Source organism: Schistocerca americana, chromosome 3, assembly GCF_021461395.2.
Source record: "Schistocerca americana isolate TAMUIC-IGC-003095 chromosome 3, iqSchAmer2.1, whole genome shotgun sequence".
NCBI classification, from domain to species: Eukaryota; Metazoa; Arthropoda; class Insecta; order Orthoptera; family Acrididae; genus Schistocerca; species Schistocerca americana.
The window spans coordinates 388,313,122-388,338,534 of record NC_060121.1 but is presented as its reverse complement, the minus strand read 5'-3'; the positions used below and the strand labels follow the sequence as shown (position 1 = coordinate 388,338,534).

General features: G+C 37.3%; 1 protein-coding gene across 2 annotated transcripts; it reads left to right on the top strand.

Annotated features, from left to right (window-relative positions):
- The first annotated feature begins 1,626 nt into the window (after positions 1 to 1,626).
- Positions 1,627 to 21,690, top strand: LOC124605559 (coiled-coil domain-containing protein 115). Of its 2 annotated transcripts, none has more exons than XM_047137322.1 (2): positions 1,627 to 1,853; positions 19,311 to 21,690. In XM_047137322.1, exons 1-2 carry the CDS (start codon positions 1,824 to 1,826, stop codon positions 19,884 to 19,886), a joined length of 606 nt encoding a protein of 201 aa, XP_046993278.1. In that variant the 5' UTR covers positions 1,627 to 1,823; the 3' UTR covers positions 19,887 to 21,690. The 2 variants fall into 2 exon arrangements, with proteins under 2 accessions (XP_046993278.1, XP_046993279.1); XM_047137323.1 differs by lacking the exon at positions 1,627 to 1,853 and adding an exon at positions 3,936 to 4,057.
- Positions 21,691 to 25,413: the final 3,723 nt, after the last annotated feature.

The window sequence follows — 25,413 nt, the reverse complement described above, 5'->3', positions numbered from 1 at the left end:
TCTTATTGCATTATCTTTCGGGATCCTACAAGCAAGTCATTTAGTTGAAATAGTCAGTCCCTGTTGAAACCATGTTGTTGTTGTTGTGGTTTTCAGTCCAGAGACTGGTTTGATGCAGCTCTCCATGCTAGTCTATCCTATGCAAGTTTCTTCATCTCCCAGTACCTATTGCAACCTACATCCTTCTGAATCTGCTTAGTGTATTCACCTCTTGGTTTCCCTCTACGATTTTTATCCTCCACACTGCCCTCCAATACTTAATTGGTGATCTCTTGATGAGTCAGACCATGCCCTACCAACCTTCTAGTCAAGTTGTGCCACAAACTCCTCTTCTCCCCAATTCTAATCAATACCTACTGATTAGTTATGTGATCTACCCACCTAATCTACAACATTCTTCTGTAGCACCACATTTCGAAACATTCTATTCTCTGCTTGTATAAAATATTTATCATCCATGTTTCACTTCCATATGTGGCTACACTCCATACAAACACTTTCAGAAACGACTTCCTCACAGTTAAATCTACATTAGAGGTTCACAAATTTCTCTTCTTCAGAAAGGATTTCCATTTCCAGTCTATATTTTGTTTACTCTCTACTTCGACCGTAATCAGTTATTTTGCTCCCAAAATAGCGAAACTCATTTACTACTGGAAGTGTCTCATTTCCAAATCTAATTCCCTCAGCATCACCTGACTTAATTTGACGACATTCCATTATCCTATTTTGCTTTTGTTGGTGTTCATCTTATATCCTCCTTTCCTCCATGAAACCATGAGTATTAATTTAGCTAAAGTAGTTACCTGTGAAAAGTAGTGTCTGACTACCCAGTTTTATTGCTATAGCCGTAGGCAAAACAATGAACCAGTATTAAAAAAATTATGAATCGCTTTCGGAGATCAGCACTGCAATACGAACACTTCAGAGTCGTGTGAAACAAACACGACCCTCTCTGTTATCCATTTCATAATGACTTTGAGCTCATATTCCGATTATATCGCATGACGAACATCGATGTGTTGTACCTTTCTTGAAACGTGGAAATATCTATTTTTATTTAGTGTATGAATATTACTTTCTAGTTAAAGTGAGAGCGACATACACTGCAATAGTTCTTTTTCGCTTACTTACTATCTGACATCTGTGACTCTTCAAATCACACACTCTGCAAAAAATGCTCGAAAAAGCACAATATCTCTTAAATATTACAACGTATGTCGGCTCCATTTCAGCTAAAATTTAAAACTCAAACTCCAAATGAATGTAAACATTTCCACGATGCCAGCAAGGTACAACAAATCAATGTTTGTTATGCAATGTAACGAAAATATGAGCTCAAAATCAGGGGTCAGTCATTGTGAAATGGACAGTAGAGAGATGGTGAGAGCAGTTCCACCTATAGTGGCAGTTGCCCTTGGGTGGTGTTCTGTGGGGGAAACTACCCGATGGTATCTTCCAACTTTTCTGACTGTCAAGCAATGTTCTGTCCATGGAGGTAGTTTCTGTCTGGTACAAGTTTCCAATAAGTTGGCAACCCGACTGTTTTAAACCTTCGACCATAGATACTAATATCTATGGTCGAAGTTTCAAACGCTAAATTAAATCTCTGACGGAAGCCGATACTAGTGTTTGTAAACTGTGGACAGTTGATCAGTCGTGTTGTTGGAAATAATTTTCGAGAGTGTAAATGAACGTTACCATTATTTACTAATGCAGCATCGAGCAACTGCCAAATGTCTGTTTGACAGGCAAAATTAACACTCAATTTTAGTAATTCAATTTTTTTAATTGCTCAAAAAATCGGAGTGAATTTTCTTGAAATGGAGCATACTGGTTTTACAGAAAAAACCGTAAGGAAATTTTCATTACTCTTACTTTAAGTATGTTATATGCCGTCTAACTGTTACAATACAACGAATTCAACAAATTAACAAGAACTGTGACATTTGCTGTCAACGTAATTCTTAAGTGTTATGTGTGTGTTGTACACGCTCTTCTTTCTGGTTGAACTTAAGAGTGCAATTTTCTGCCGTGCTGATGAAACAAGACCGAAGGAAAACCATTATATATAAGTAAATCTGTGAGTTTTCCGCTCATTATTATACACTAACTTCTTTAATAACCGTGTTTTAGACAATTCATATGCCACATGATGTCGTTCTGCAGGTAACATTTTATTCATAACAACAGTAACCATCCAGTCATGTTGTTCAGTTTTTGATCTCACAACTTGTATTCAGTAATCTGCTGACTGTGATGGTGCATGCAGGCTACGTGCTTACATTATGTGTGTTTATGTGTACCGTGACACTGCTAGCTAGGTTTGGTTTCCAGTTGAATGTTCCAGATTTTTATGTATTTACCTAAGTGGATGGCATACGGAATGTTTTTGCTCACAGTTTTGCTTGTAGATTTCAGTTTGAATTTACTTGAATTGATTTATTTGGAAATACTGTTTTATAGGTATTGCTTATTGTGTACTCAACACATATTAATTGTATTACATAGATTACAGAGACCACAAAGTGGATTGTATCTACATGTTACAATTCTGTTTTGTCACAATCACATTTCTTCTTTGTTGTATGTTGGAGCATGTTGTTTACAAGACATATAAAGTTTTATTGGAGATGGTGATTCATTCAGACTGATGATCTTGACTGTATTTTTTTTATGAGTTTTTAGTGACTGACCAATAGCATAGCATGATGTCTAATTTAGGTTATAAGGTGAAACTGATTTGGCGAAAGTGACAAATGTGTCAGTCTTCCACTTTTCATACACCTTGCGTTAAATAGGAACGTTTTCATCCTTGATGAAAAGCCTTATTTACAGCCTGTGGTCATTGTAATAACAATATTCCCGGGCTTCATTCCCATTTAAAAAATTAGCATTTTTTGTGGTAATGTTTTTATGTTGTTAATGATTTCAACTATTGGCCATTTCTTAAAGCTCACATCCTCCTGTGGTGATGATATCATCACTATATTGGCAGGAGTATCATGTGGTTCAGTAACCCAAAGACTTGGTTGTGAATTGATGAAGCTGTGTCAAAGACACCAATTAACCCTGCATTGAAGTGTGAATGTTGTATGCCTCTAGTGGATATGATACCATATGTACATTGTGTATGATGATAGGTAGAATACTTCATTTATTAAATATGACATGTCTCTGTATCCAACCTTCACAAAAAAACAGCTTCGTTATCAAACAATGTGGATCGTGTAATTTTTACATTTGATGTATTTACCAACGCAGTCTTTCCAATAAGATCCAGAAGCAGTATCTTTGTGTAATTGTTGTATATACCCAGAAACATACAGGAAGTATATCTGAGTCTCCTGTGTACGCATAATTATCCAGTTTCTTGCCAACAGAGGAATCATATCAACAGACATTTTGACAGGCCTCCAGGCACAATTTGGGGAGCTGTTCTGTCAGTTGTTGACAGTGTCACTAATCTCGGAAGTTTACTATATTGTGCAGTTAAATATCCCCTTAATTTGTTAAAATTGTTGAGCAGCAGCAGTAATATTACACTTCCTGTCCACACCAAAAACATTTGTACAATGTCTGTGGATGATTCTTCATCAAGGGTAATGAGTGGTGTCCTACCTGTCAGGAAGTTTACAATACAGGTGCAAATCTTTTTACATATTGCATCAGAAAATATTTTCTTCAGAAGTCATCAGTGTAGTACTCAATTCAAAACTTTGGGTAAGTCTAGAAACACCAGATTAGATTGATTTTCTCTATCTGTAACACTGAGGATTTAGGGCCTATGAGGAAAAACATGAATTACTTTCGCATGATTGACATTTTTGTAACCCATACTGATTTCAGTGGAGAAAGTTATTCTGTTTTATTTATTTATTTTTTATTTTTGTTTATTTATTTTTGTCAAGATATACAGGGTGCAAATGGTAACTGTTTGAAATCTACCACAGTGGTGCAGGGGAAGTTGAACCATTTTATTCAGGACACTTGTGATCCAGCAAGCCAGGAAACAACCTCAAATGAGCCTACAAAAGTCACCTAAGCTACAGAGAATGTAAGCCGTATGACATTTTGAATATACTCTTGCCCTTGTACATGACTGGCTTAGTCTGTCACTTTTGTTTTTTCTTTTTTTTATTTCACTAACGTTAGTAATATAAACTTTCCTGAGGGGGTAATGAAGGAAAAACACTTTCTGAAGGAAAAAAAAAAAAAAAATAAAAATAAAAAAAAATAACACAGGATCAGTGTTAAAAACAAGAACTATCTCATTTTCTTTTAAAGAAGCCTCTGACTCCTACTTATTTGCATTATAAGGTAGACCTCTATTAAAAATGCCAGTTTCTCTGAGTGCTAAGATTTCTCTTATTCACCGACCTGTGTGTGTGTGTGTGTGTGTGTGTGTGTGTGTGTGTGTGTGTGTGTGTGGGTAAGAGTGAAAAATAAAGAATGTAGATGTAAAAAGGAGGTATGCCAGAATTCTATTTATGCTGGGGGAGAGAGGAAAGTATACAAGGCAGGAAGTTTGAGACTGAAGAATGGGTAATAAAATGTGGGATTTAAAATTCAGCCATTTCGTAAAAGTTGGGAGTAATAGTAGAGGATGCAAGTAAATGGGTGGGAGGGAAGAGAGAGAGAGATTAAAAGAAAAAGTATAATTTAAATGAAGACTGATTGTTTTTTATTATTTTTATGAGTATGAAGTAAAAGTGCAAGGGAGGGAAACTTGCAAGAGAGGAAACATTAAAATTGGGTTCTTTCTGTTAAAAATCACTCTCTGAAAATTAATTTTAAAGGTTGGATACTTTTACTGACATTAGATGCTGTATCTTTCACTATTTTCTGAAGAAGAAAAATATTCAAATTACAGTACAACTCATATGTACTAGGGCCATCTGGTTGTTATTCTCAGACTCAATTGCATATTGTAGGTAAACATTCCCCTAGGTTTTGCAGTCATTTTCTTTAAGTTAATTCATTCATTGAAAAGATAAAAAAAAAAAGTGCATTTTCAGATTGCCACCCACTCTTCAAGTCATTATGCAACATGAAAATTGACACGAGACAATGTTCTCCATGATCACAAAGTCCATATAATTGTTGCAGTTAATTTTTTGGCTTTATTCTACATACCAAAATGTACAAAGATTCTTCAAAATTTTATAGCTTCTGTGCCTCATTTATGGTGGTATCCAGTTGGTGTCAGCACTTTTTGATAATTTAGTCAGGTTCACAATCTGTTTCATAGCCAGCAGGGACCCTGGAGTGCCGTCTTCCTGCCAGGTAAGGAAGCAATCATTACACACGGGAAATAGGCGGTTGCAGAGTAAGTGTGGGAAATGTCACATTTCCTGAATTGATCCCCATTCTGAGGCTGAGTCAGTTTTTCTGCTGCTACTGTCAAATGTTCCAAATTTCGTGGTTTTGTCTAGATTGGCCCAACTTTTTTAAAATTGCTATACAGCTGAATTATTTCATTATAGCATAAATATGTATGCAGCTGTAAGATAAATAAGTTGTACTTGATGAAAGAACATTTACATCTCTAACAGTTTTTGTATAGATCCACCAAGTGATCTAGTAGATGTTCTCAGTAGTTAAAATGATCTAAGCCTGCTCATGTCATAAAAGTAGGAAATAAAAGGTTTTTCTGGATACTAAGTCATAAAGGAATTCATGGAAATAAGCAAATTGATTAACTAATCAAGAAGTGGACACACTGTGGTTCAATTTCTCTTTCCATGCATGCTGTCATTCAGTTGTTGAAGGGGAGAGTTGCGTAACACAAAGTTAATGTCACACTGTAGGTCTTTTTACTAAAGCAACACATTTATCATGCATCTGCTCCAATTACAGAAATAAGTGCCCCTGTTTTGGTGCCATATTTAAAATTGGTCTGAGTCACATGACAGAGAGAACTCACCAGTATGTGATATTTATGGCGTATGTATTTCTATATCTCCTAATAAGAGGATAGCATTAAATCTAAAAATGAACTTCCATGGTGTAGTGGCTAATGCTGTGACAGAAACTCAATGTCAGTGCCTTTACCTGTTCCTCTCTTCAGTTAAGTTGTGTTTATCTATTTGGTCAAGAATAAACCCTGTACCAAAGCATGCAGGTGTACCTTTGGTATTGTCTGTATATTTATGGTACACATTCTCAAAATCTTAATTTGTAATGTGACTGAAAAATGACTCATTCAACATCTTTATGATTTATTGTGCAAAATGTTTCATGGAAATTGAAATTAACTAACTAACTAGCTCTTCCCTCACACAGCTTATGGGATTGTGGATGTTCTCCGCAATCCAATAGTTTGCTTGTGTTGGCCTCAGTAAATGGAGGTAATCCATATTACCCCAAGCTCTGGTGCATGCAGTGTGGTGTAGTGGTTAAATTCACTGGCTGTCATACTGCAGGTCAGCTGTTGAAATTTGACTATCACAAGTTTTTGTTGTTTCATATTTATTATTTCTGGAAGGTTTTTGAAATATCTTATGTTCGTAATGTTTGCATATTCTGGAATATTCAATGTTTTTATAAATAGCTGCACTTTCCATCCTGGAAGTTATTTTCTTCCTGGCTATGTGTTGGTGCTCATGATAAACATGCTTCCAGTGCTAAGTTTTCCATTTCATTGATGACTCTGCTTTCAGATTTGAACTTGAGTGTGGTTATAATGTAACATTGTTTGTTGGAAACGATGAGTAATTGAAAACATTGACACCACTGTCTCTCCAATTAAGCAAAGTTCTCTGGATGATTTTGCTCCCCAATATGCCACAGCCATTATCTGTCACCGTACAGAGGTACCAGCCATTTGCCTAGTGGCCAATTTCAGGAAAATTAAGCGAGACAACCATCTCGGATATGAGGTTGCCACAGATACAAATCCTCCATGGACAGTAGTCACGAAGATCTCCAGAAATTTGATTGCTAACATCAATGGCCAAGCTGTCTGGGCACTAACCAACTCAAGGGCTTTATTTTCTTTGATGTCAGGTGCTTATCATTGTCAGCTAAAGAAGACTATTTTCTGTGATACAAAAGCGATTGTGCAGAAAGTCACAAATGGGAAATATGCCCAGCCAACAGGAACATGTATTGCAAGAAAAGCTATCAATGACATTACACTTCCCTTTGAATTTATCATTTGACAGAATTTCAGTCATAATGTTATTATTGGATGGGATTCCTTGCAGGCGTCATAAATATATTGTGGAAGATCAGAGCTCCAGGTTGAGGAAGCTGTTCCAACAAGCACATGACAAAGATTACTCTGAGCAGTAGTTTGCCATTGAAGACATTGTTACCTCATCATCATTATCATCAACAAGACAAGTTCCAGTTGTCAGCCGAGATGCTCAGTTAAACAGTGAAGCTTTTGTCATTTGTAAAAAGTTACTCAGGCTCACAGAAGAACTCTACATGCCAGCGATGATCATAAGCATTGTAGTTGGTCAAGGAAAACGTTGCATCACTAATCATTTTGAGTATCCACAACTCATCCCTAAAGATATGTGTTATTGACAGCCAAGCCAATCCAGGAAGAGCAGTGTAGTGTCATCGGCAAGGAATTGTGTGCCACTACCAGTGCAGAGAGTAGGAGAGGAAGCTACATTGAACTGCCAGCAGTGTCTGACCTGACCGAGGAACAACATCAAAAGGTGATAGACATTCCATGTCAGTCTTCAAATGCTTCAAAACTGGCCTGGAGAAAGGACAAACCAAGTGGCCTGCAATAAAACACCTTATCAACACTGGGTGGTTCATGGTGTGGGTTCCTGTAGTCATGTCATAGTTCATGAACCAAGGGCAACGTATGAGTGGCCAAGTAAGTGGTCCCGACAGTCGGGATACCAGTTACTTTGGAATAAGGCTGGGCATCTCGGACATATTCAGAGTCATGGTCACCTTTGTGCTCATACGGCAAAGACTACCAAATCCACCGGTTAGTCCCTCAGCCGTTATGGGTAAAACCCAATGGGACTCGGGGCAAGTAAGGCTAGCAACCTGCTTCCCTGGTACTTTAAATATGATGCTGGGAACAATCAGAGCAAAATGTCTCGGACCTTCGGAGGTGACGGAGTCCCACCTCTAACTGACAAACCAGGGACTCCTAAGATACAACTTGGCAAACAAATGGTAATGAGATGTGGAGCTATTAATATCAATGGGGGCTGCTCTGGGAAGAAGGTAGAGCTGGCAGAGGCTGCAAGTAAGATGGGGCTGGACGTTTTAGCTGTTAGTGACATTCGGGTAAGGGGTGAGAAAGAAGAGGAAGTGGGAGAATACAAGATCTACCTGTCAGGAGTCAAAGCAGGAATAGCACAATGGGGTGTAGGGCTTTACGTCAGGAAAGAAATGGAACCCAGCGTAGTTGCAATAAGGTATGTAAACGAACGACTGATGTGGATAGATTTGACAGTGTCCAGCAAGAAAATTAGGATTGTGTCAGTATATTCGCATTGTGAAGGGACAGATCAAGATAAGATGAATAGTTTTTATGAGGCACTCAGTGATGTAGTTGTTAGAATAAAGGACAAGGACAGTGTTCTGCTCATGGGTGATTTTAACGCCAGGATTGGAAATCGAACAGAAGGGTATGAAAAGGTTATGGGGAAATTTGGAGAGGATATGGCGGCCAACAGGAACGGGAAACAACTCTTGGATTTCTGTGCCAGTATGGGCTTAGTAATCACAAACTCCTTTTTTAAACATAAGAACATTCACCGGTATACTTGGGAAGGCAGGGGAACCAGATCTGTCATTGACTATGTAATAACAGATTAGGAATTCAGGAAGGCTGTGAGGGACACACGTGTATAGGATTCTTTGATGACACTGATCATTATTTAATCTGCAGTGAAACTGGGATTGTGAGGCCGAAAGTGCAGGAGGTCAGGTCCATATGTAGGAGGATAAGAGTGGAGAAACTTCAGGATAAGGAAATCAGGCACAAGTACATAACAGCGATCTCAGAAAGGTACCAGTTAGTTGAATGTAGTCAATTACAGTCATTGGAAAAGGAATGGACAAGGTACAGGGACACAGTACTAGAAGTGGCTAAAGAATGTCTTGGAACAGAATGGGTGCTGTAGTTTCTTTCATTGGGGCGAATGTAGTGGCATGGGAAATGGGGACATAAATGAGGCTCACCAGTGGTATTGTAGGATCTGCAGTAGAGACCGGAAAATACTGGAACAGGAAGGAAAAATTGCAGCTCTTCAAGCTGACTTAGACAAGGCAAGGGAGGAACTGGACAGGTTAAAGAGGGAGACGGGTGAACAGAGGTGGGAAGTGGCAACAGCTAATAGGGGGAACAGGCAAAGGAGAGCATCAGACAGCTTTGTCATAAATCTTGAAAATAGATTTGACCTGTTGCCTCAGTCAGAATCGGATGAGCCTCATGTAGCTGAAGCTGTAGAAAGGGCACAACAAGCTTTCAAGGACTTGAAAAAGGTAGGGAAATTTGTAAAGAAAGAGAAAGTTCTGTTGTTAGGTAGCTCCTATGGTAGAGGTGTTGGCCAACTACTGCAGGAAAATCTAGGTCCAGAGTACCAGGTCACAAACGTTTTCAAGCCTAGTGCAGATCTGAGTCAGGTAACAGAGGATGTAGGTTCTTTATGCAAAGATTTCACGAAGGAGGATGCCGTGGTTATAGTTGGTGGTCCGGAAAACAACATTGACAGAGACTCTGATTATTCCATAGAGAGTGACCTGGTGAAGATAGCATCAGCAACGAAGCATACGAGTGTGGGATTTGTGTCTGTGTTGAGACGCCATGATGGGCCTCATTTGAACTCTTCCGTCAGGAGGGTGAACTTGGAGTTGGAGTGGCTGCTTAGGACGGATATAGGGTCCCATATTAGTTTGATTCCTGTGGATGCTATCGATAGGTGGGACTACACTAGGCATGGCCTTCACCTCAATAGGAAAGGGAAGGGAAAACTGTCTGGGTTGATTGCAGAAAATGTAGGGGGGGGGGGGGGGCACTGTCACAAGTGGTAAAATACCATTGGTCACAGGTGTCAGAGGAATGCCTGTTTTAGGATAGGGAAGGGGGAAAGAAAACGAGTTTTAAGAGAGATTGGCAGACACACACAGTTTGAGAAAACAGTTGAACAGGAGTCAGATTTTAGCATACAGATTCCATTTAAACAATGTTTAACAGAAAGTAATCAGAAACTGCCAGTTCATCTTAGCCAAAGCAGTTATAATCCCATTAGTATGCAGTATCAGTTATCTTTATTACACCAGAACATTCCGGGACTCAGAAATAAAATTGATGAACTACTCATTTGTATTGATGAAATGAATTCCTCTAACCAAATTGACATAATCTGCCTCTCTGAACATCAACTGACCACTGGCATAGATATGTTAGACATTCCAGGATTTAAGATAGCTTCCTACTTCTGCAGAGTAGATATGGATGGAGGAGGAGTTGCCACATGTATTAAAAACTGCCATAAATTCAAGAACATTGACATTAATAAATTCTGTTTAGACCAGCATCTAGAAGCATGTGCAACAGAAGTAGAGTTCCATAACAGATCCTATATAATAGTAACTATTTACCGAGCACCTGCAGGAAATTATAATCTATTCATAAATCATCTAGAAGCTCTCTTGGGTTATTTAACAGGAAGAAACAAAGAAATTTTGATTGCTGGTGACTTTAATGCAGATTTTCTAATGCAATCTTCCAGTAAACATTTACTGCAGTTAGTAATGTTGTCTTTCAATCTAACTCACACTGTAAACTTTCCAACTAGGATCACTAAATCCTCAAGGACAGCCATTGATAACATTTTTATAGGCAGATCAAAGGAACAAAATCATATCATAAAACCTGTAATAAATGGACTATCAGATCATGACATGCAGCTCCTTGTTTTAGATGTAAATTCTGAGCAGATTATCAAGACTGCTAAGTCTGAGTAAAGGAGAGTAGTCAGTCAACCAAAAATTGAGTGTTTTAGAAAACTGCTCAAAGATATGAACTGGAAAGATGTTTATAGTGCCCATGACACGAATGAAAAATATAATACATTCATGAACAATGTCAGTACCATGTTTGAAAACTGTTTTCCTGTAAAAGTTACTCAAATTAAACAGAAGTCTATAATAAAACCATGGATTACACAAGGAATAAAGATTTCCTGTAAGACAAAAAGGAAAATGTATCTGTCAACCAAGAATAGCTCCAATATTGATGATTTAGCTAAATACAAGGAATACTGTAAAATATTTAAAAAAATAATTCAGACATCTAAACAAATGCACTATGAGAAGAAGATAGCAATGTCAGGGAACAAAATAAAAACAATATGGGATATAGTGAAAGAGGAGACTGGTAGAACCGGAAAGGAACTGGAGCAAATAGCATTAAGGGTAGATGACACATTAGTAACCGATGGACATAGTGTGGCAAATCTATTTAACAAGTACTTTATATCCATTACTGATAGAATGGGATTGTCAGGATCAGTAAATAATGCCCTTGAATATCTGAAACTAGCCTTTGCAAATAGCTTCAGCTACATGAATGTGTCACTCACTTCACCAAAAGAAATAACTTCCATAATAAAATCTTTGAAAACAAAGCATTCTAGTGGTTACGATGAAATACCAACAAAGTTAATTAAGGCATGTTCTTGTGAGTTTAGTACAATTCTAAGTTACTTGTGTAACCAGTCAATTATAACTGGGACATTTCCTGACTGGCTAAAATATGCAGATGTTAAGCCTCTATTCAAGAAAGGGGATAAAGAGATACCATCAAACTACAGACTGATTTCACTTTTGCCAGCATTCTCAAAAATTTTAGAAAAAGTAATGTACAGGCAGCTTCTCAACCATCTGACCACAAATAACATATTATCAAGAACACAGTTTGGATTTCTGAAGGGTTCTGATATCGAGAAGGCTATTTACACCTACAGTGAAAATGTGCTTAATTCATTAAATAACAAATTACAAGCAGCAGGTATTTTCTGTGATTTGTCAAAGGCATTTGATTGTGTGAACCATAACATCCTTTTAAATAAATTAGAATTCTATGGTGTCACGGGCAGTGCTGCAAAATGGTTCAAGTCATACCTAGCAAACAGGAAACAAAGGGTGTCAGTACAAGGGACTAGTGAATTAAGTCATCAGTCATCATGAGAATGGGAAGAAATTACATGTGGTGTCCCACAACAATCCATCTTAGGGCCATTGCTTTTTCTTGTGTACATTAATGATATCTCATCAGTTACACTGCCAGAAGCAGAGTTCGTTTTGTTTGCAGGTGACACAAGTATTGCAGTAAATAGTATGTCGAGTGTAGTTCTAGAAAGATCTGCTAATGATATTTTCATGGATATTAATAAATGGTTTAAAGCCAACTCATTGACATTAAACTTTGAAAAGACTCACTACATGCAATTCAGAACCTGTAAGAGGTTTCCGCCCAGCATATGCATAAAGTATGAAGAAGAGCAGATAGAAGAGGTTGACAGTCTTAAATTCCTGGGATTACAACTTGATAATAAATTCAGTTGGGAGGAGCTCACCACAGAACTGCAGAAATACCTTAACAAATCTGTATTTGCAATTCGAGTGTTAGCAGACATAGGTGACATAAAAATGAAAAATCTTGCATACTTTGCCTACTTTCATTCCATAATGTCATATGGTATAATATTTTTGGGTAACTCTTCAAGTCAAACAAAAGTTTTCAGAGTCCGAAAGCTTGTAAGACGTGTTATTTGTGGAGTAGATTCACGGACGTCATATAAAAACCTCTTCAAAGAACTGGGTATACTAACAACTGCCTCTCAGTATATTTACTCCTTAATGAAATTTGTCCTAAATAATATATCTCTTTTTCCAACAAACAGCTCAGTCCATACATACAATACCAGGAACAAAAATGATCTGCACAAAGACTTAAAAGCACTTACTTTAGTTCAAAAAAGGGCCCACTACTCAGGAACACTCATCTTTAATAATTTGCCAGCAAACATAAAAAATTTAGTTACAAATAAAGATCAATTTAAAAGGAGCCTGAAACACTTACTAGTGGCCAATTCCTTCTACTCCATTGACGAATTTTTTAATAGAAACAAATGATGTTCATACTATTAGTATTGTTATTTCAGCTAAAAAAAAAAAAGTTGAAATGTTCCACATCCATGAGGATCTCCTCAGCATCGATCTATGGAACGAAAAACTAATCTAATCTAATATACATGCCAGTTCTCTGCATTGAATATCAACGACTGTACAGAATCATGAGGAAAAATGCCTTTCCATTGCCAAGCATTGGCAACACCTTAGGCTCCTTGAAAGTAGCAAAGTATTTATTGACTGTGGTTATGCAGACAGTCTGCTGGCAAACTGATGTAGATGAGGGTGACCAGGAAAAGACTGCCTTAGTAACTCCTGGCAACCTCTGTGAGTTTAAAATTATACCGTTTGGACTGTGTAACATACCAAACACCTTCGAACTTATGATGGACGACCTGTGCTGTCAACTTAATGAATAACGTGTCTTTGCTATCTGGATATCATTGTCATTTTTTCACAAACATTGAAGAACATGCAAGTTTTCTGAAAATGGTGTTGAAGTGTGTTCAGACTGCAGGTCTCTGCCTGAATCCAGAAAAGTGCCTCTTCACTGCCCATGAAGTAAAAAGCTAGGGACACCAAGTAAATGGTGATGGAGTTTGTCCTCATCCAGATTACGGATGGCAATTATCACTGAAACAACTGGTTTTTAGTTATATCAGTCTCCACTCCAGGTTTAATTGATTCTTAAACTGCTCAACATAACAATTTTCTGAGATCTGATGGTTAAACCACTCAACTGTTTTGTGAAATAACTGACTTTCAATTTTTTTCTTCCTATTGTTTCGTATAATAAATGTACAAATCAAACATAGATTGAAAAATTTTGACTCTCTCAGTTTCAAGATACATGGAATCAAAATATTAAATTATATAGCCAAATACAACAAAATGAGTCTGTCCACCATTTACTGCTTATCCCGAAAAAGTGATAAGTGGATGAATACTATAAAAAATCACCAGTCTTCTCCTACTGATTCAATTTTTTTTTTTTTTTTTTTTTTTTTTGAAACTCTGCTCAAAAATCATGTTTCAGGGATCAAACCACTATTTGGACAGTAGCAATAGTCAGGGCTAAAGGGTGGAAACTGAAGTAGAAAAACTCTGTTTCTTGTGTTTCTTTGTCTGGAAGGGCTACACGCAGATAAACGCATATTATGTAGATATAGGCAGCAGATCAGCTACTGTCTATTTTAATTGTATACTATGAATGAATTGTTAAGTTTTGAATTTTTTACGGTTGCCATAATTGCGTTCCTCTCTTATTTTTGTAATTATAGAAATGACAGACAACTGCAATGCAGTAGATGCCCGGTGATGATGTCGAAAACCTACTGTATAGAACGGGGGGGGGGGATCTTGCAAACTGCACGCATATGTGTATGTGTACCTTAATTCACAACACATGGCAACAGGGACATTATTATGTCAGCATTGCTGTACCAAATCTTATGCACATGGCTGTTGCCAGTTTCTGTTGACATTGTAATTAAAATAGCACTGATTGCTTTTCCAATTTTCTGTAATAACACAATATTTCAAATCAGTGCAAACTGTACGAATAAAAAGTACTCCCTTTTCAAAAAAGGTTTATTTAAAACTGAAAAATTTTAGAACTGCTGCTGTGGATAACTTATATTTCAATTTTTATTCGGCTATTAGTGAAGAAATATGACGAAGACCAAACAAATACTGAAAAATACTGTTTATTTAGAATTAAAATACAGATATCAGTGTTAACCGGTTGGTTTTTCCCATCCCTAATCCAGATAAAATAAGAGCAGTCTCAGATTTTCTGACTTCTCAGTACATATGTGATGTAAAAAGTTTCGTTGGAATGTAGTCACACTACCAGCAATCCATAAAGAATTTGTGTACCAAGGCAAGTCCCTTTCAAGAATTACAGCAAGGAGGTGTCAAATTTTCCTGGAATGAGCTGCAAGAAAGAGCTTTCCTTTTCCTTAAGAAGGTAATAACATTATCTCTAGTCCTAGCATTGTATGACTAAAAGCCTACATAGAACTTCGTGCTGACACTAGCAATTGTGGGATAGGTGCAGTTTTAGTACAAATTTAAGAAAGTGCTGAGAAGGTGTAGCTTATGGCTACAGAGTAGTCTTCAAGACTGACATGAACTACTTTAAACTGGAAAAGACCCCTTGCAGCTGTTTGGTCTATGAACAAATTCTGACCATACTTTTTGGCAAACCATTCGCCATTGTGACAGACCACTGTTCTCTACTCTGGCTGTCTAGTCTGAAGGATCCATCGGGTCGACTGGCGAGATGGGTACTGAGGTTTCAGTAATACAATGTCACAGTGGTATAGAAAAGCAGACACAAAACACAAGGATGCCCACTGGCTTTCAAAGAATCTCTTGGTGCAGCAGAGCAGTGTGGATGCAGTCTCAGTCATCAGTGCATTAAATGACAATGCTGCTGAACTGAGGTAATATCCACAACTGTTGAAAACAATAGAAGCCTTGAAGGAGAAGAAACCACCCAAAGGAGAATTCTGTAAGAGGAGCTGTGATCCAATGGGGCAGAAATAGCTGCTCGCCATCCCAGCTCGTCTACAGCTAACTTATCCTGAAGTTTTTCCATAATGCTCCACCATATGCTCATGCGTGATTCTTGAAGACTCTAGACAAAATCAGACACAAGTATCACTGGTCAGGTCTCTACAGATCCATTAGACCCTATGTTAGCCATTGTAAGGTCTTCCAATGACAGAAGCAGGTGCCACAATTACTTTTGGTGCATCTTGTACCAATCCCATGTGCAGCAGCACCAGGTCACCTAATTGGAAACTACCACTTGGGTAGGTTCCCTAAGTTGACAAATAGCAATTGGCAGATAATAGTCTCCACTGAATACCTCATGTGCTCTGCTGCCACCAAAGCTGTTCTGACTGCTGCAGCTCCAGAACGTGCTGAGTTCCTTGAAAAAGACATAATTTTGAAGGACAGAACCCCCTTTATGATTATCTTTGATCGTAGAAAAGTTTTACAGTCAAGACTAGTACCAGAGGTACTCTCACATTCCAACATCACCCACAGGATGACAATTGCCTGCCATCCACAGACAAATGGGCTCACAGAATGCTGTAATAACACATTGACAGATATGAGTTAGATGTATGTTGATATTGAAGAGAGAGAGAGAGAGAGAGAGAGAGACGGGAATTTAGTAATGCCCTATGTAACTTTCGCATATGGCAAAGTGAAGCAAGACACTACAGACTTTACACTGCTCTTTTGCTTCACAGTTGTGAGGCTGAAACAACAGTGGATACACTGTTCCCATTTCAACCAGATGCTAGTTGGGATGATTACGTGATACATCATCACCAGGACCGAAGAAGCAAGGCAGCTGGCTCACATACAGACCCTAAATGCCGGCCGAAGTGGCCGTGCGGTTAAAGGCGCTGCAGTCTGGAACCGCAAGACCGCTACGGTCGCAGGTTCGAATCCTGCCTCGGGCATGGATGTTTGTGATGTCCTTAGGTTAGTTAGGTTTAACTAGTTCTAAGTTCTAGGGGACTAATGACCTCAGCAGTTGAGTCCCATAGTGCTCAGAGCCATTTTTTTTAGACCCTAAATGCCCAGGAGAAAGACCGAGAGTACTGTAATGCCAAGCATTGGCCACTGAGGGACAGCCCTGGAGACAGTATAGATTTTTACATCCATGCAGAAAATGGGACTCTCGGAAAAGTTACTAACCCTTCACTAAGAAGACAAAACCGCAGAGACAGTGTCCATGTCCTCAGTATGGAGCCCTACTACAGTCCAGAGGGGTAGATTGATGATGGGAGATTCAAGGAAACTGATGACCCACTCCACAATCCTCAAGCTTCATAGTGAGTGGCTAGCTTTGATGCTCATCATGGTGAAGAGGATGTAACAAAATGGGTAGAGTGTGAGGATGTGCCAGTGATGCCATACAGAGAATTGTTGACAAGATCTAGATCAATTTGCTGCAGTCGCTTCCAATGAAAAGTTCTAAAACAGTGGATCACTCTTTCTCCAGAAGGGGGAGCAATGCCACAAGCTATGAGTCATGCAGTGTGGCATAATTGTTAGCTGTGCTGGCAGCCAAGCTTCGGGTTGCCTGTTCATACTTGACTACTAGCAGTTATTTGTTATTCTGTAGTTATCTTTCCTGGGAGGTTCTTGAAATATCTTATGTTTGTAACGTTGTATATTGTAGAATTTTCAACATTTGTATAAATACCAGTATTTTGTAGTATTGAGTATTTATGTAAATACATGCACACTCTACCTCGGAAATTAGTTCTGTGCAACTATGCATTGCTGTTCGTAGTAAACATGCTTCCAGTGCAAAGTGTTGTATTTAAGTGGTGAGCCTGCTTTCATATTTGGTCTTGAGTATGGTTACAGTGTAACAATATCCTGTAAAATCATCCTTTCCATGTTTTTCAGAAATAATTTTGCTAGGATAACTCAAGCCCGTCCAGCTATGCAACGAAGTTGTTAGCCCTAAGAGTTGAATTTACACCACGTGTGACATACAGAAAAATGGCCTTTGGCAGATACTTCTAACTGGGAATATAAATCTTATCTAATATATTTGAGCCACTCTTCCTCCCTTTCTGCCTTTTGGAAATCAAATTCCTCTTCAGCTATTGAGATCATTTGCTGGGTTTCATCCGTACCCAGTGACGGCATTGCCCGTTACGTACTACTATCCAGAGCCAGATTGACTCAGGTGTTTTAATGTTGTTGTCGCACCTGATCCCCCCCTCCCTACTACCCCATCTATTGTAAAACGAGGTCCCGGGACCAGCAGTTGTAGTATCTGTTTCTTTTAATTCAGTGTTTGAAGTAATTGTAGTTATAGCATCTAACATTCTGTAAGAAGTACTGAAATTTGTATATGGATTGGAGTCTTTGAACCATATGTTGATATTTTCAGGTATTTCATTCTATTGAATAAATAATAAGATCTACCCTTTTTGATAGAAAACTCACTTTGAAAGTGATGCAGAACTGATTATAAGAAAATCTTATTGAGGAATTCGTAAATGACATAAATCATTGTGCTCAGTGTTCTGAGATAAGCACAGAACACAAACACCTTAAAAAGAAACGATGCACAGTACCACTGTAGTAAGCCTGTCATTACCTTATTGAACCTCTGTCCGTTTCTGGTTTAGCCATCAGTTTCCAGCTAGCATTAAAACTTCTTGTTGATTCATATTTTGATACTGAGGAAAAGAGTCTGTTTAGATTTTAACATTAACTGAATTGTTTCTCACAATATTCCTCTTCATCACAGAAAGCAGGCTTTCTTGTCTGGTATGTATGATGTTGCTGATATTTATGTGCATAAGGCCATGGTCCAAGGCATAATTGTCTGCCTAATGTTTTATCTTCCAATGCAGGAGACATTCATCAGAAGCTCTAATAACCCAGAAAGCAGTTACAGACTCAAACAAGCTCAGCAACCTGAACTGTTTAGCTTTTAACCGTTTGGCTTGCTGAACCTTCTTGAGTCAGTAACTGATTTCTCATGTTACCAGCACAGGAAGATGAAATGTTAGGCAGACAGTTATGTCTTGAACCATGGCCTTATGCCCATAAAACAAATATTCATCTTGTCTGAGATGGAAGTCTTGTCACTCCATAAATGAATTATACAGTCATGAAATACATTAGAGGAAGGTAAGTGGGGAACTTCAACGGTGATTTATATTCATATGTGTGCCTGATAACACAGTGATGAGTGTATGATTTGCCTGTGTCTGTCAGCTAAGTCTGACTGCCAGTTAAAGTAACAGCCTGGAAGACTCCAATCAGCCAAATATAAAATTTTTATTCTGCCAACAAAAATTCTATCTAGATAAAATAATTCTCATACTTTCTATTTTGTCTGCCCTCAAAAACAGCTGATTCTCTAATAGGACATCAAAGGAAGCATAATTGATGACCATAGTCTCTGGCTGCTGAGGCAAGACTCAGTAATAATTTCTTAAAGTAATATATAGGTTGAAATCAAACAACGTAGCACAAAAAAGCCAAAACAGAGAAAGAACTTTGGTTATCTCATTGTTGACAAGTAAAAGACTGAAAGGAAAATTTAGTTTCTATACTTGGGAATTATTCTTTTGCAGCATTATAATAAGTTATAACTCATTTTTTGCTATATAGCCTTTCATTACTTTTCACAGGTCAAAATGGACATTGAAGAAACTTGTAAGAAACTGGATTTGCTTTGCATAGAGGAACTGGAAATAATGGAAGAATATATTCGTTGCAAGGTTGAATTGGAAAAGCTAATGAAAGCTGGTTTCCTGAATATCGCCAAAGCTCGTTATATAATGGGAAAAACTTCTGTTTCATCATTGCAACTGCCTTCAGAAGATGCTTCAGATGTCACTGCACTATGTAAGGTCGTTTTAGACAAGAAAAGTTCAGCTGAAGATAGAGAGTTTCAGCTCATGTTAGATTTCAAAGATCAAGGCAAACAAGTGGATGATGTGACTCCCGCTCCCCGGAAGAGAAACATCACTGATGAGAACAAACTAATGGAGGAGAAACCTGATTCCAAATTTAAGACTCAAGATTCTGATCCTCTTAGGTGGTTTGGTGTTTTAGTGCCACAGAATTTACGGCAAGCACAAACTAACTTTCAGTCTGCCCTACCATTGGTTATTGAATGTGCTAACCTTCAGCTGAAGTTGTTAGATTCCTATGACAAACACAAAAAAGCTCTAAGGAGGAAAAAGGATATTTCTACAACATGATAATGAATTTTTTGGCACTATAGTGAATTATGTACATCTTATGAAATGAGCTGCCAACTTATGTATGCATTCCACATAATCTTTGTGTTACTAATAAATAAGTGCATGAAGCATTATTGAACAAATTATATGTGGAGTTGGTGGTGGTGGTGGTGGTAAAGGTGTAAACAACGAGCTGTGTATTTTCTACCTTGATAATTTTGTTGTTGTAATTGTTTCATTTTTATATTACTTTAAAGTTAAAAAATGCAAACATTGTAAGTAAATATACGTAAATGTGTTGGAGCGAACTTGCAATGCCAGAGTCAAATTTGAACACAAAACTATGGCTAAGAATAAGAACAACATCCTTCTGTGAGTTATTGAAACTGAAATGAATAGACCAGGGCTGTTTCAAAGATCTTGAACATTGAGCTGTTTGAGCAAGGTTTTTGTCTTGATGAGCTATCAGAGAGGAGCACCATTCAGATTGGCAGAACCAAAATGGGACAAGATGTGCGATGTAAGTTGAAAGCAATAGACATGGTATTCAGCCTAATTACAATTTGACATAAAAAATGGTGTGGTCTTTTGCAATTTCCAGTCTAGGTTATACATGAAATTAATGACATTTAAAATAATGTTACTTTATCCACTATAATGAGCTATATACATTATATTATTGTATTCACCAAAATTTTATCTGCAATGAGAGTGAAGAATCAGTTCATTAGGATTTTGCTTTGAAAAACGCTGAGCTTATATTGACGAGGAACAGGTTTAAAATCCATATCTGTGTATCCTGATAAGGTTTACATGTTTTCCTTAAAACAAAAGAGCTGAAAGTTGGATAATTTCTTAACGAAGCCATCCCCACCCCATCCTCCTCTAACTGAGCTAATGTTCTATGTCAGAATGACCTAATGTTGCATTTCATGTCTTATAACCACCAGTGCCCATGTGTTACATTACTTATGTGATGTACATTTGTATGTATGTTCTTACTGCTGTACAAACTGTTTCTTCAATATGTAAAAATTCCGAATAATTTTGGAGAATTTTACAGATGAAAACCAATCTTCTGTATTTTCTATGGTTACCATTAGTGATGTGAATAAATATATCATGTACTTAATGAGAAATTTTGGGTGTACCATAGTCGCAAGTATCTTGATAAACAGGTTCATTGTTTAGCAAGTTAATGTTAAGAATGTGATGCTTAAGCTAAAAGCACCTACCAGGTGTGCAAGAAATATAATTTTGTTATTTACATCATAGTGAGTGTTGCATAAAAAATTTAATTTCTTTGTAGCCTACATAAAAACATCAATCTTAACAATGTGCTGTGATCTTTAACATGTTACTTAGAAAAATAAGACATTGTATTTATGAGAAGTTACAGTTTCTGTTTGTTTTGTGTTTTTGAAACAGTGTCAAAAATGGTTCAAATGGATCTGAGCACTATGTGACTTAACATCTGAGGTCATCAGTCCCCTAGAACTTAGAACTGCTTAAACCTAACTAACCTAAGGACATCACACACATCCATGCCCAAGGCAGGATTCGAACCTGCGACTGTAGCGGTTGTGCAGCTCCAGACTGAAGCACCTAGAATAGCTCGGCTCCGGCAACAATATCATGTCACGTTTTTTTGTTTCTCTGACTGTGAATTCTATGCCCACTGTGAATCATGTGACTATAGATAGACTGATGGTGATTTCTATCACAAAGTATACACCAATTTTGATACTGCATTTTGTTTCCCATATTTGTGTAACAATATTAGCAACTTGAGAAAACACCCAATAAAATATTTTTACCATTACTAGCTTATGTTCACAGTTACACAGTATTGGTCACTACCTAACAAATGTTGTAACATGGTTAAAACTGAACAAAACAATTGCTGCAGAGAATGTGATTTTATGTGTATAAGAGCACAAAAAGTGAAACCAGTAACTATTGTTATATGATCAAGTACTTATTTATATTTCAGGAATTTAATTAGATTTTTGTTTATTCAGTGAACCATAATTGTGGTCTCTCTGATATATGACATATGCCAGTTTACAAATACAATATAACCAACTTTCCCAGTTAAACAGCATGACAACTTACTAAGTGTTCAGAGGCTACCTCAGTTTCTCAGCATGTGGATTGGATGTAATGATTACAGAAGAAAAAAGAAAAAGTAATGTAAAAAACCATAATTGTAGATGTTGTCATGAAGACCGTATTATGAAAAGAGTGTAACATATGTCGATCATGCAAAAAAATTCAAATATAAGGCATGGCCCATAATGGTTGTTTCTAAATGAACAAAAACTATTTCACTCTATTATAGCACACACACTTAACTTTTAAAAAGTAGTGGCTTTTTAGGTACCACTGATGAATTGAAATGTTTATCTTTTTAATTATCATTATGTTGATGTTAGCATGTGACAGAATTTGTCTATATCACTTTCCAACCAGTTAATAGAATTATTTTTGTTTTCTGTGTAAGTGTAATTCCTTTCATTCCTGTCATTCACAACAGTATTTTGGTGGTTTGCATATAGTTTAAGATATTCTGTAGGAAGTATTCACAATCTAATTGTGTCAACAATACTTAAAATTACGCATTGTCAGAAAATATAGCTTTGGTGAAATTCTCATGTAATGTGATTTAAGTGTCCTCTTGCTGGAACCAGAATTTTTCTTGTTGTTTGTTTGCTTGGAACCAAAATATAGGATTTGAAGAGATGATTGAGAATTCAAATGATAGGTACATGCCTGCATGCAGTTTAGATGTTTCTGTATATCCTGTCTTGTTTTAATAAGAAAGGGCCATTTACTTCGACTTCAGCATGTTCTGGTTGATGCTCTTCATGGAGATCTTCTTTATATCAGTACTAAATGTTTTGTGTATAAATTTGACCACTAAGATGAAAGTGAGACTCATCACCTATCCACAGGAAATATAAAAAAGGTTTTTTTTTTTCAAATTCTACATATATATTCAGCTCCTGTTCATAGTCAGTTTGTTTTCTGCTTCATAAACTATATTTTATAAGAAGTGTAACCCGAAATCATATTTTAAGGTTCTGTCCATATGAAAGAATCAAATTACGCCAGTTGTTGGAGACAGTTATCTAATAGAATCCAGAAGGTCAACATGGATCCAATTTTTTTTGTGCATGGCTGCTTCAAGAGAGACACTAACAATGCGGTAAGGATTTAGTAATTATGTTCCTGGACACTGAGCAGACTTATTATAGTGTGAAAAGAAGTAGATGGGATTGAAATTTAAGGCAAAGAAGTGTGAAATGGTGGTGACAGCCAGGAATAAGGTGTCTGTGTGTGTGTGTGTGTGTGTGTGTGTGTGTGTGTGTGTGTGTGTGTGTGTGTGTGTGTGTATCTGGTTTTGAGTGAGGGGCATGTAACATCATAACATCAAAAGGCAAACAAGTAATTATAATAGTGCAAAACACATATCCTACCCACCTGATAATGGTTATGTTAGTTCTCATACTACAGGTACGGGATTTCGATGAAGCGGTTAAAACAAAGTGGAAGAGAACAATGTGCACACCTGACTGAAGCCACAGTTTTACATTCAAAATCACTTTCACATTCAGACAGTTTAATATCAGAAATCCCACTATTTACATTTGTAAATGATGATACGGGTATGTCAATGTCATAACCTGACTTTTCCCAAGCATATTGCAACATAGGTGTATACTTTGGTGCAAAAAATTACTTGTAAATCATAGAATGAAGTTTGATTATGAAATAATGATCTAGAAGAGTGCGCTCAGTGATAGCCTCTTTCTACTTGTTACGTATTTACCAAGGACTCAAACTGGAAAATGTTTCATGTGTTCTTAGTCATTTTTCCACTTTTGCCTGGCTCCACATGTATGTTTTGTGGGCTGAAGTATTTGGGCAGAAACTGCCATGTGCCTCTTGAAAACAGATTTACAACTTGTTTACTGGTCTGCTTGTCATTGATAAAGCCACATCAATTGTTATCTGTGGGTAGAGGTATGGACAGACTGGGGAACACACTAGCTGTAGTTTTCTCTCCTCTGAGAGACAATGTTTATGATGAAGACTTTTCATACTGGAACTGACTTCAATCACTGTTCCAAACATTTCCTTTCTCCAAATCCTGTTCTTTCATAAACATGTTCACATCCTCCACAATCTGTTGTACCGTCTGACATATACTATTATTGTCTTCTTTGTCCTTATGTGTCACAAATGTAGTAATATGCCTGGATGAAATGCCATATTCAGCCTTATGATTGTTCCTAAAAGAAATTAAAGCTCTGAAATTGTCCAAGCCAGCTGTTTTAGATGCTTCTTGTGCCCACATTTGTAGATGCCAGTAATGAACTGCAGATCTATAAGACCTTGCTCTACTGAATTGCAATATTACATGTTCTTCTATAGTTTGTAATTGTGGCAGTCTGTTCCCTTTGAAACAAGCTCCTACTTCCTTTTCTAAACACATAATTTAGAATTAACCTGCAATTTGATTTACTTTTAATATGCTTCATCAGTCTGCTATAGGAATGATGCCACAATTGTAATAATCTTCATAAATTTTCTCTAGTATGGTGTCATCAGTATCTTCTAATACACTGGGCTTTGACTGATTGGGTGGAGATGGTTCATACTCATACTTTGACTGGACTGTTCTATTGCTGTGGAGATTAATGTCACCTACTACTTGAACAACCAACTTCTTCGTGTCCTTCAAAATCAGTATATCTGTCCAGCATAATGTCATGTATTTTTGTGTCATACCTATTATATTTTTGAATTATCACGTTATGTAGTATATCTGTGAGCTCCCTATCGTTGACCCCAATTTCATTTCCATATTCAGCATGCTGCAATTTCGTTCCTAATATTTGGACTACATTTGTAGGATTGATTCTCTTCATATCACTGTACACAGCAACACTCCAAAAAACACAATACAGCACAATACAACTAGAGTGCTTGTTATTACAGCTACAACAAGTCACCGTCTGATGGCACTAGCAGACAAGCACGGAGTTTTGCATGGAAATCACAGAGACAACAGTTTATTTTATGGCTGAGTGTTAGTCTAAGTAATGTTTCATGTGGTTCTGAGTGTTTGAGGCCGAAGGTGTCCCTTGTGAACGGTATCAGTTTTTTGAGTCTTAGTTAGCAAAAAATGACACCTTTGAAAGAGTGTATCCACTTTTAATAATTACACATACTAAAAGGTCTTGTGTAGTAAGAATTAATGGTTTACAGGATTTATTAATATGCCATTAAATCAAATTCTCTTATATTACTCACTAAGAAGACATTATATCAAGTTTCAGTGAATTGTGTTGGTACGATTATTAGCGATGAAGGAGTGGGGTAGAGAAGCCTGAATCTGCTTGGTTTTGCTGTAAGTTTGTAGAAGAAGTAGCCAGGAGGCAGAAAGCTAACAATTGAATCTCATGTGACAATCATTTACAGTATGGCATTTGTATAATAATTTAGTTAGTACTTGACTCAAGAGGAATTGCTATGAAGA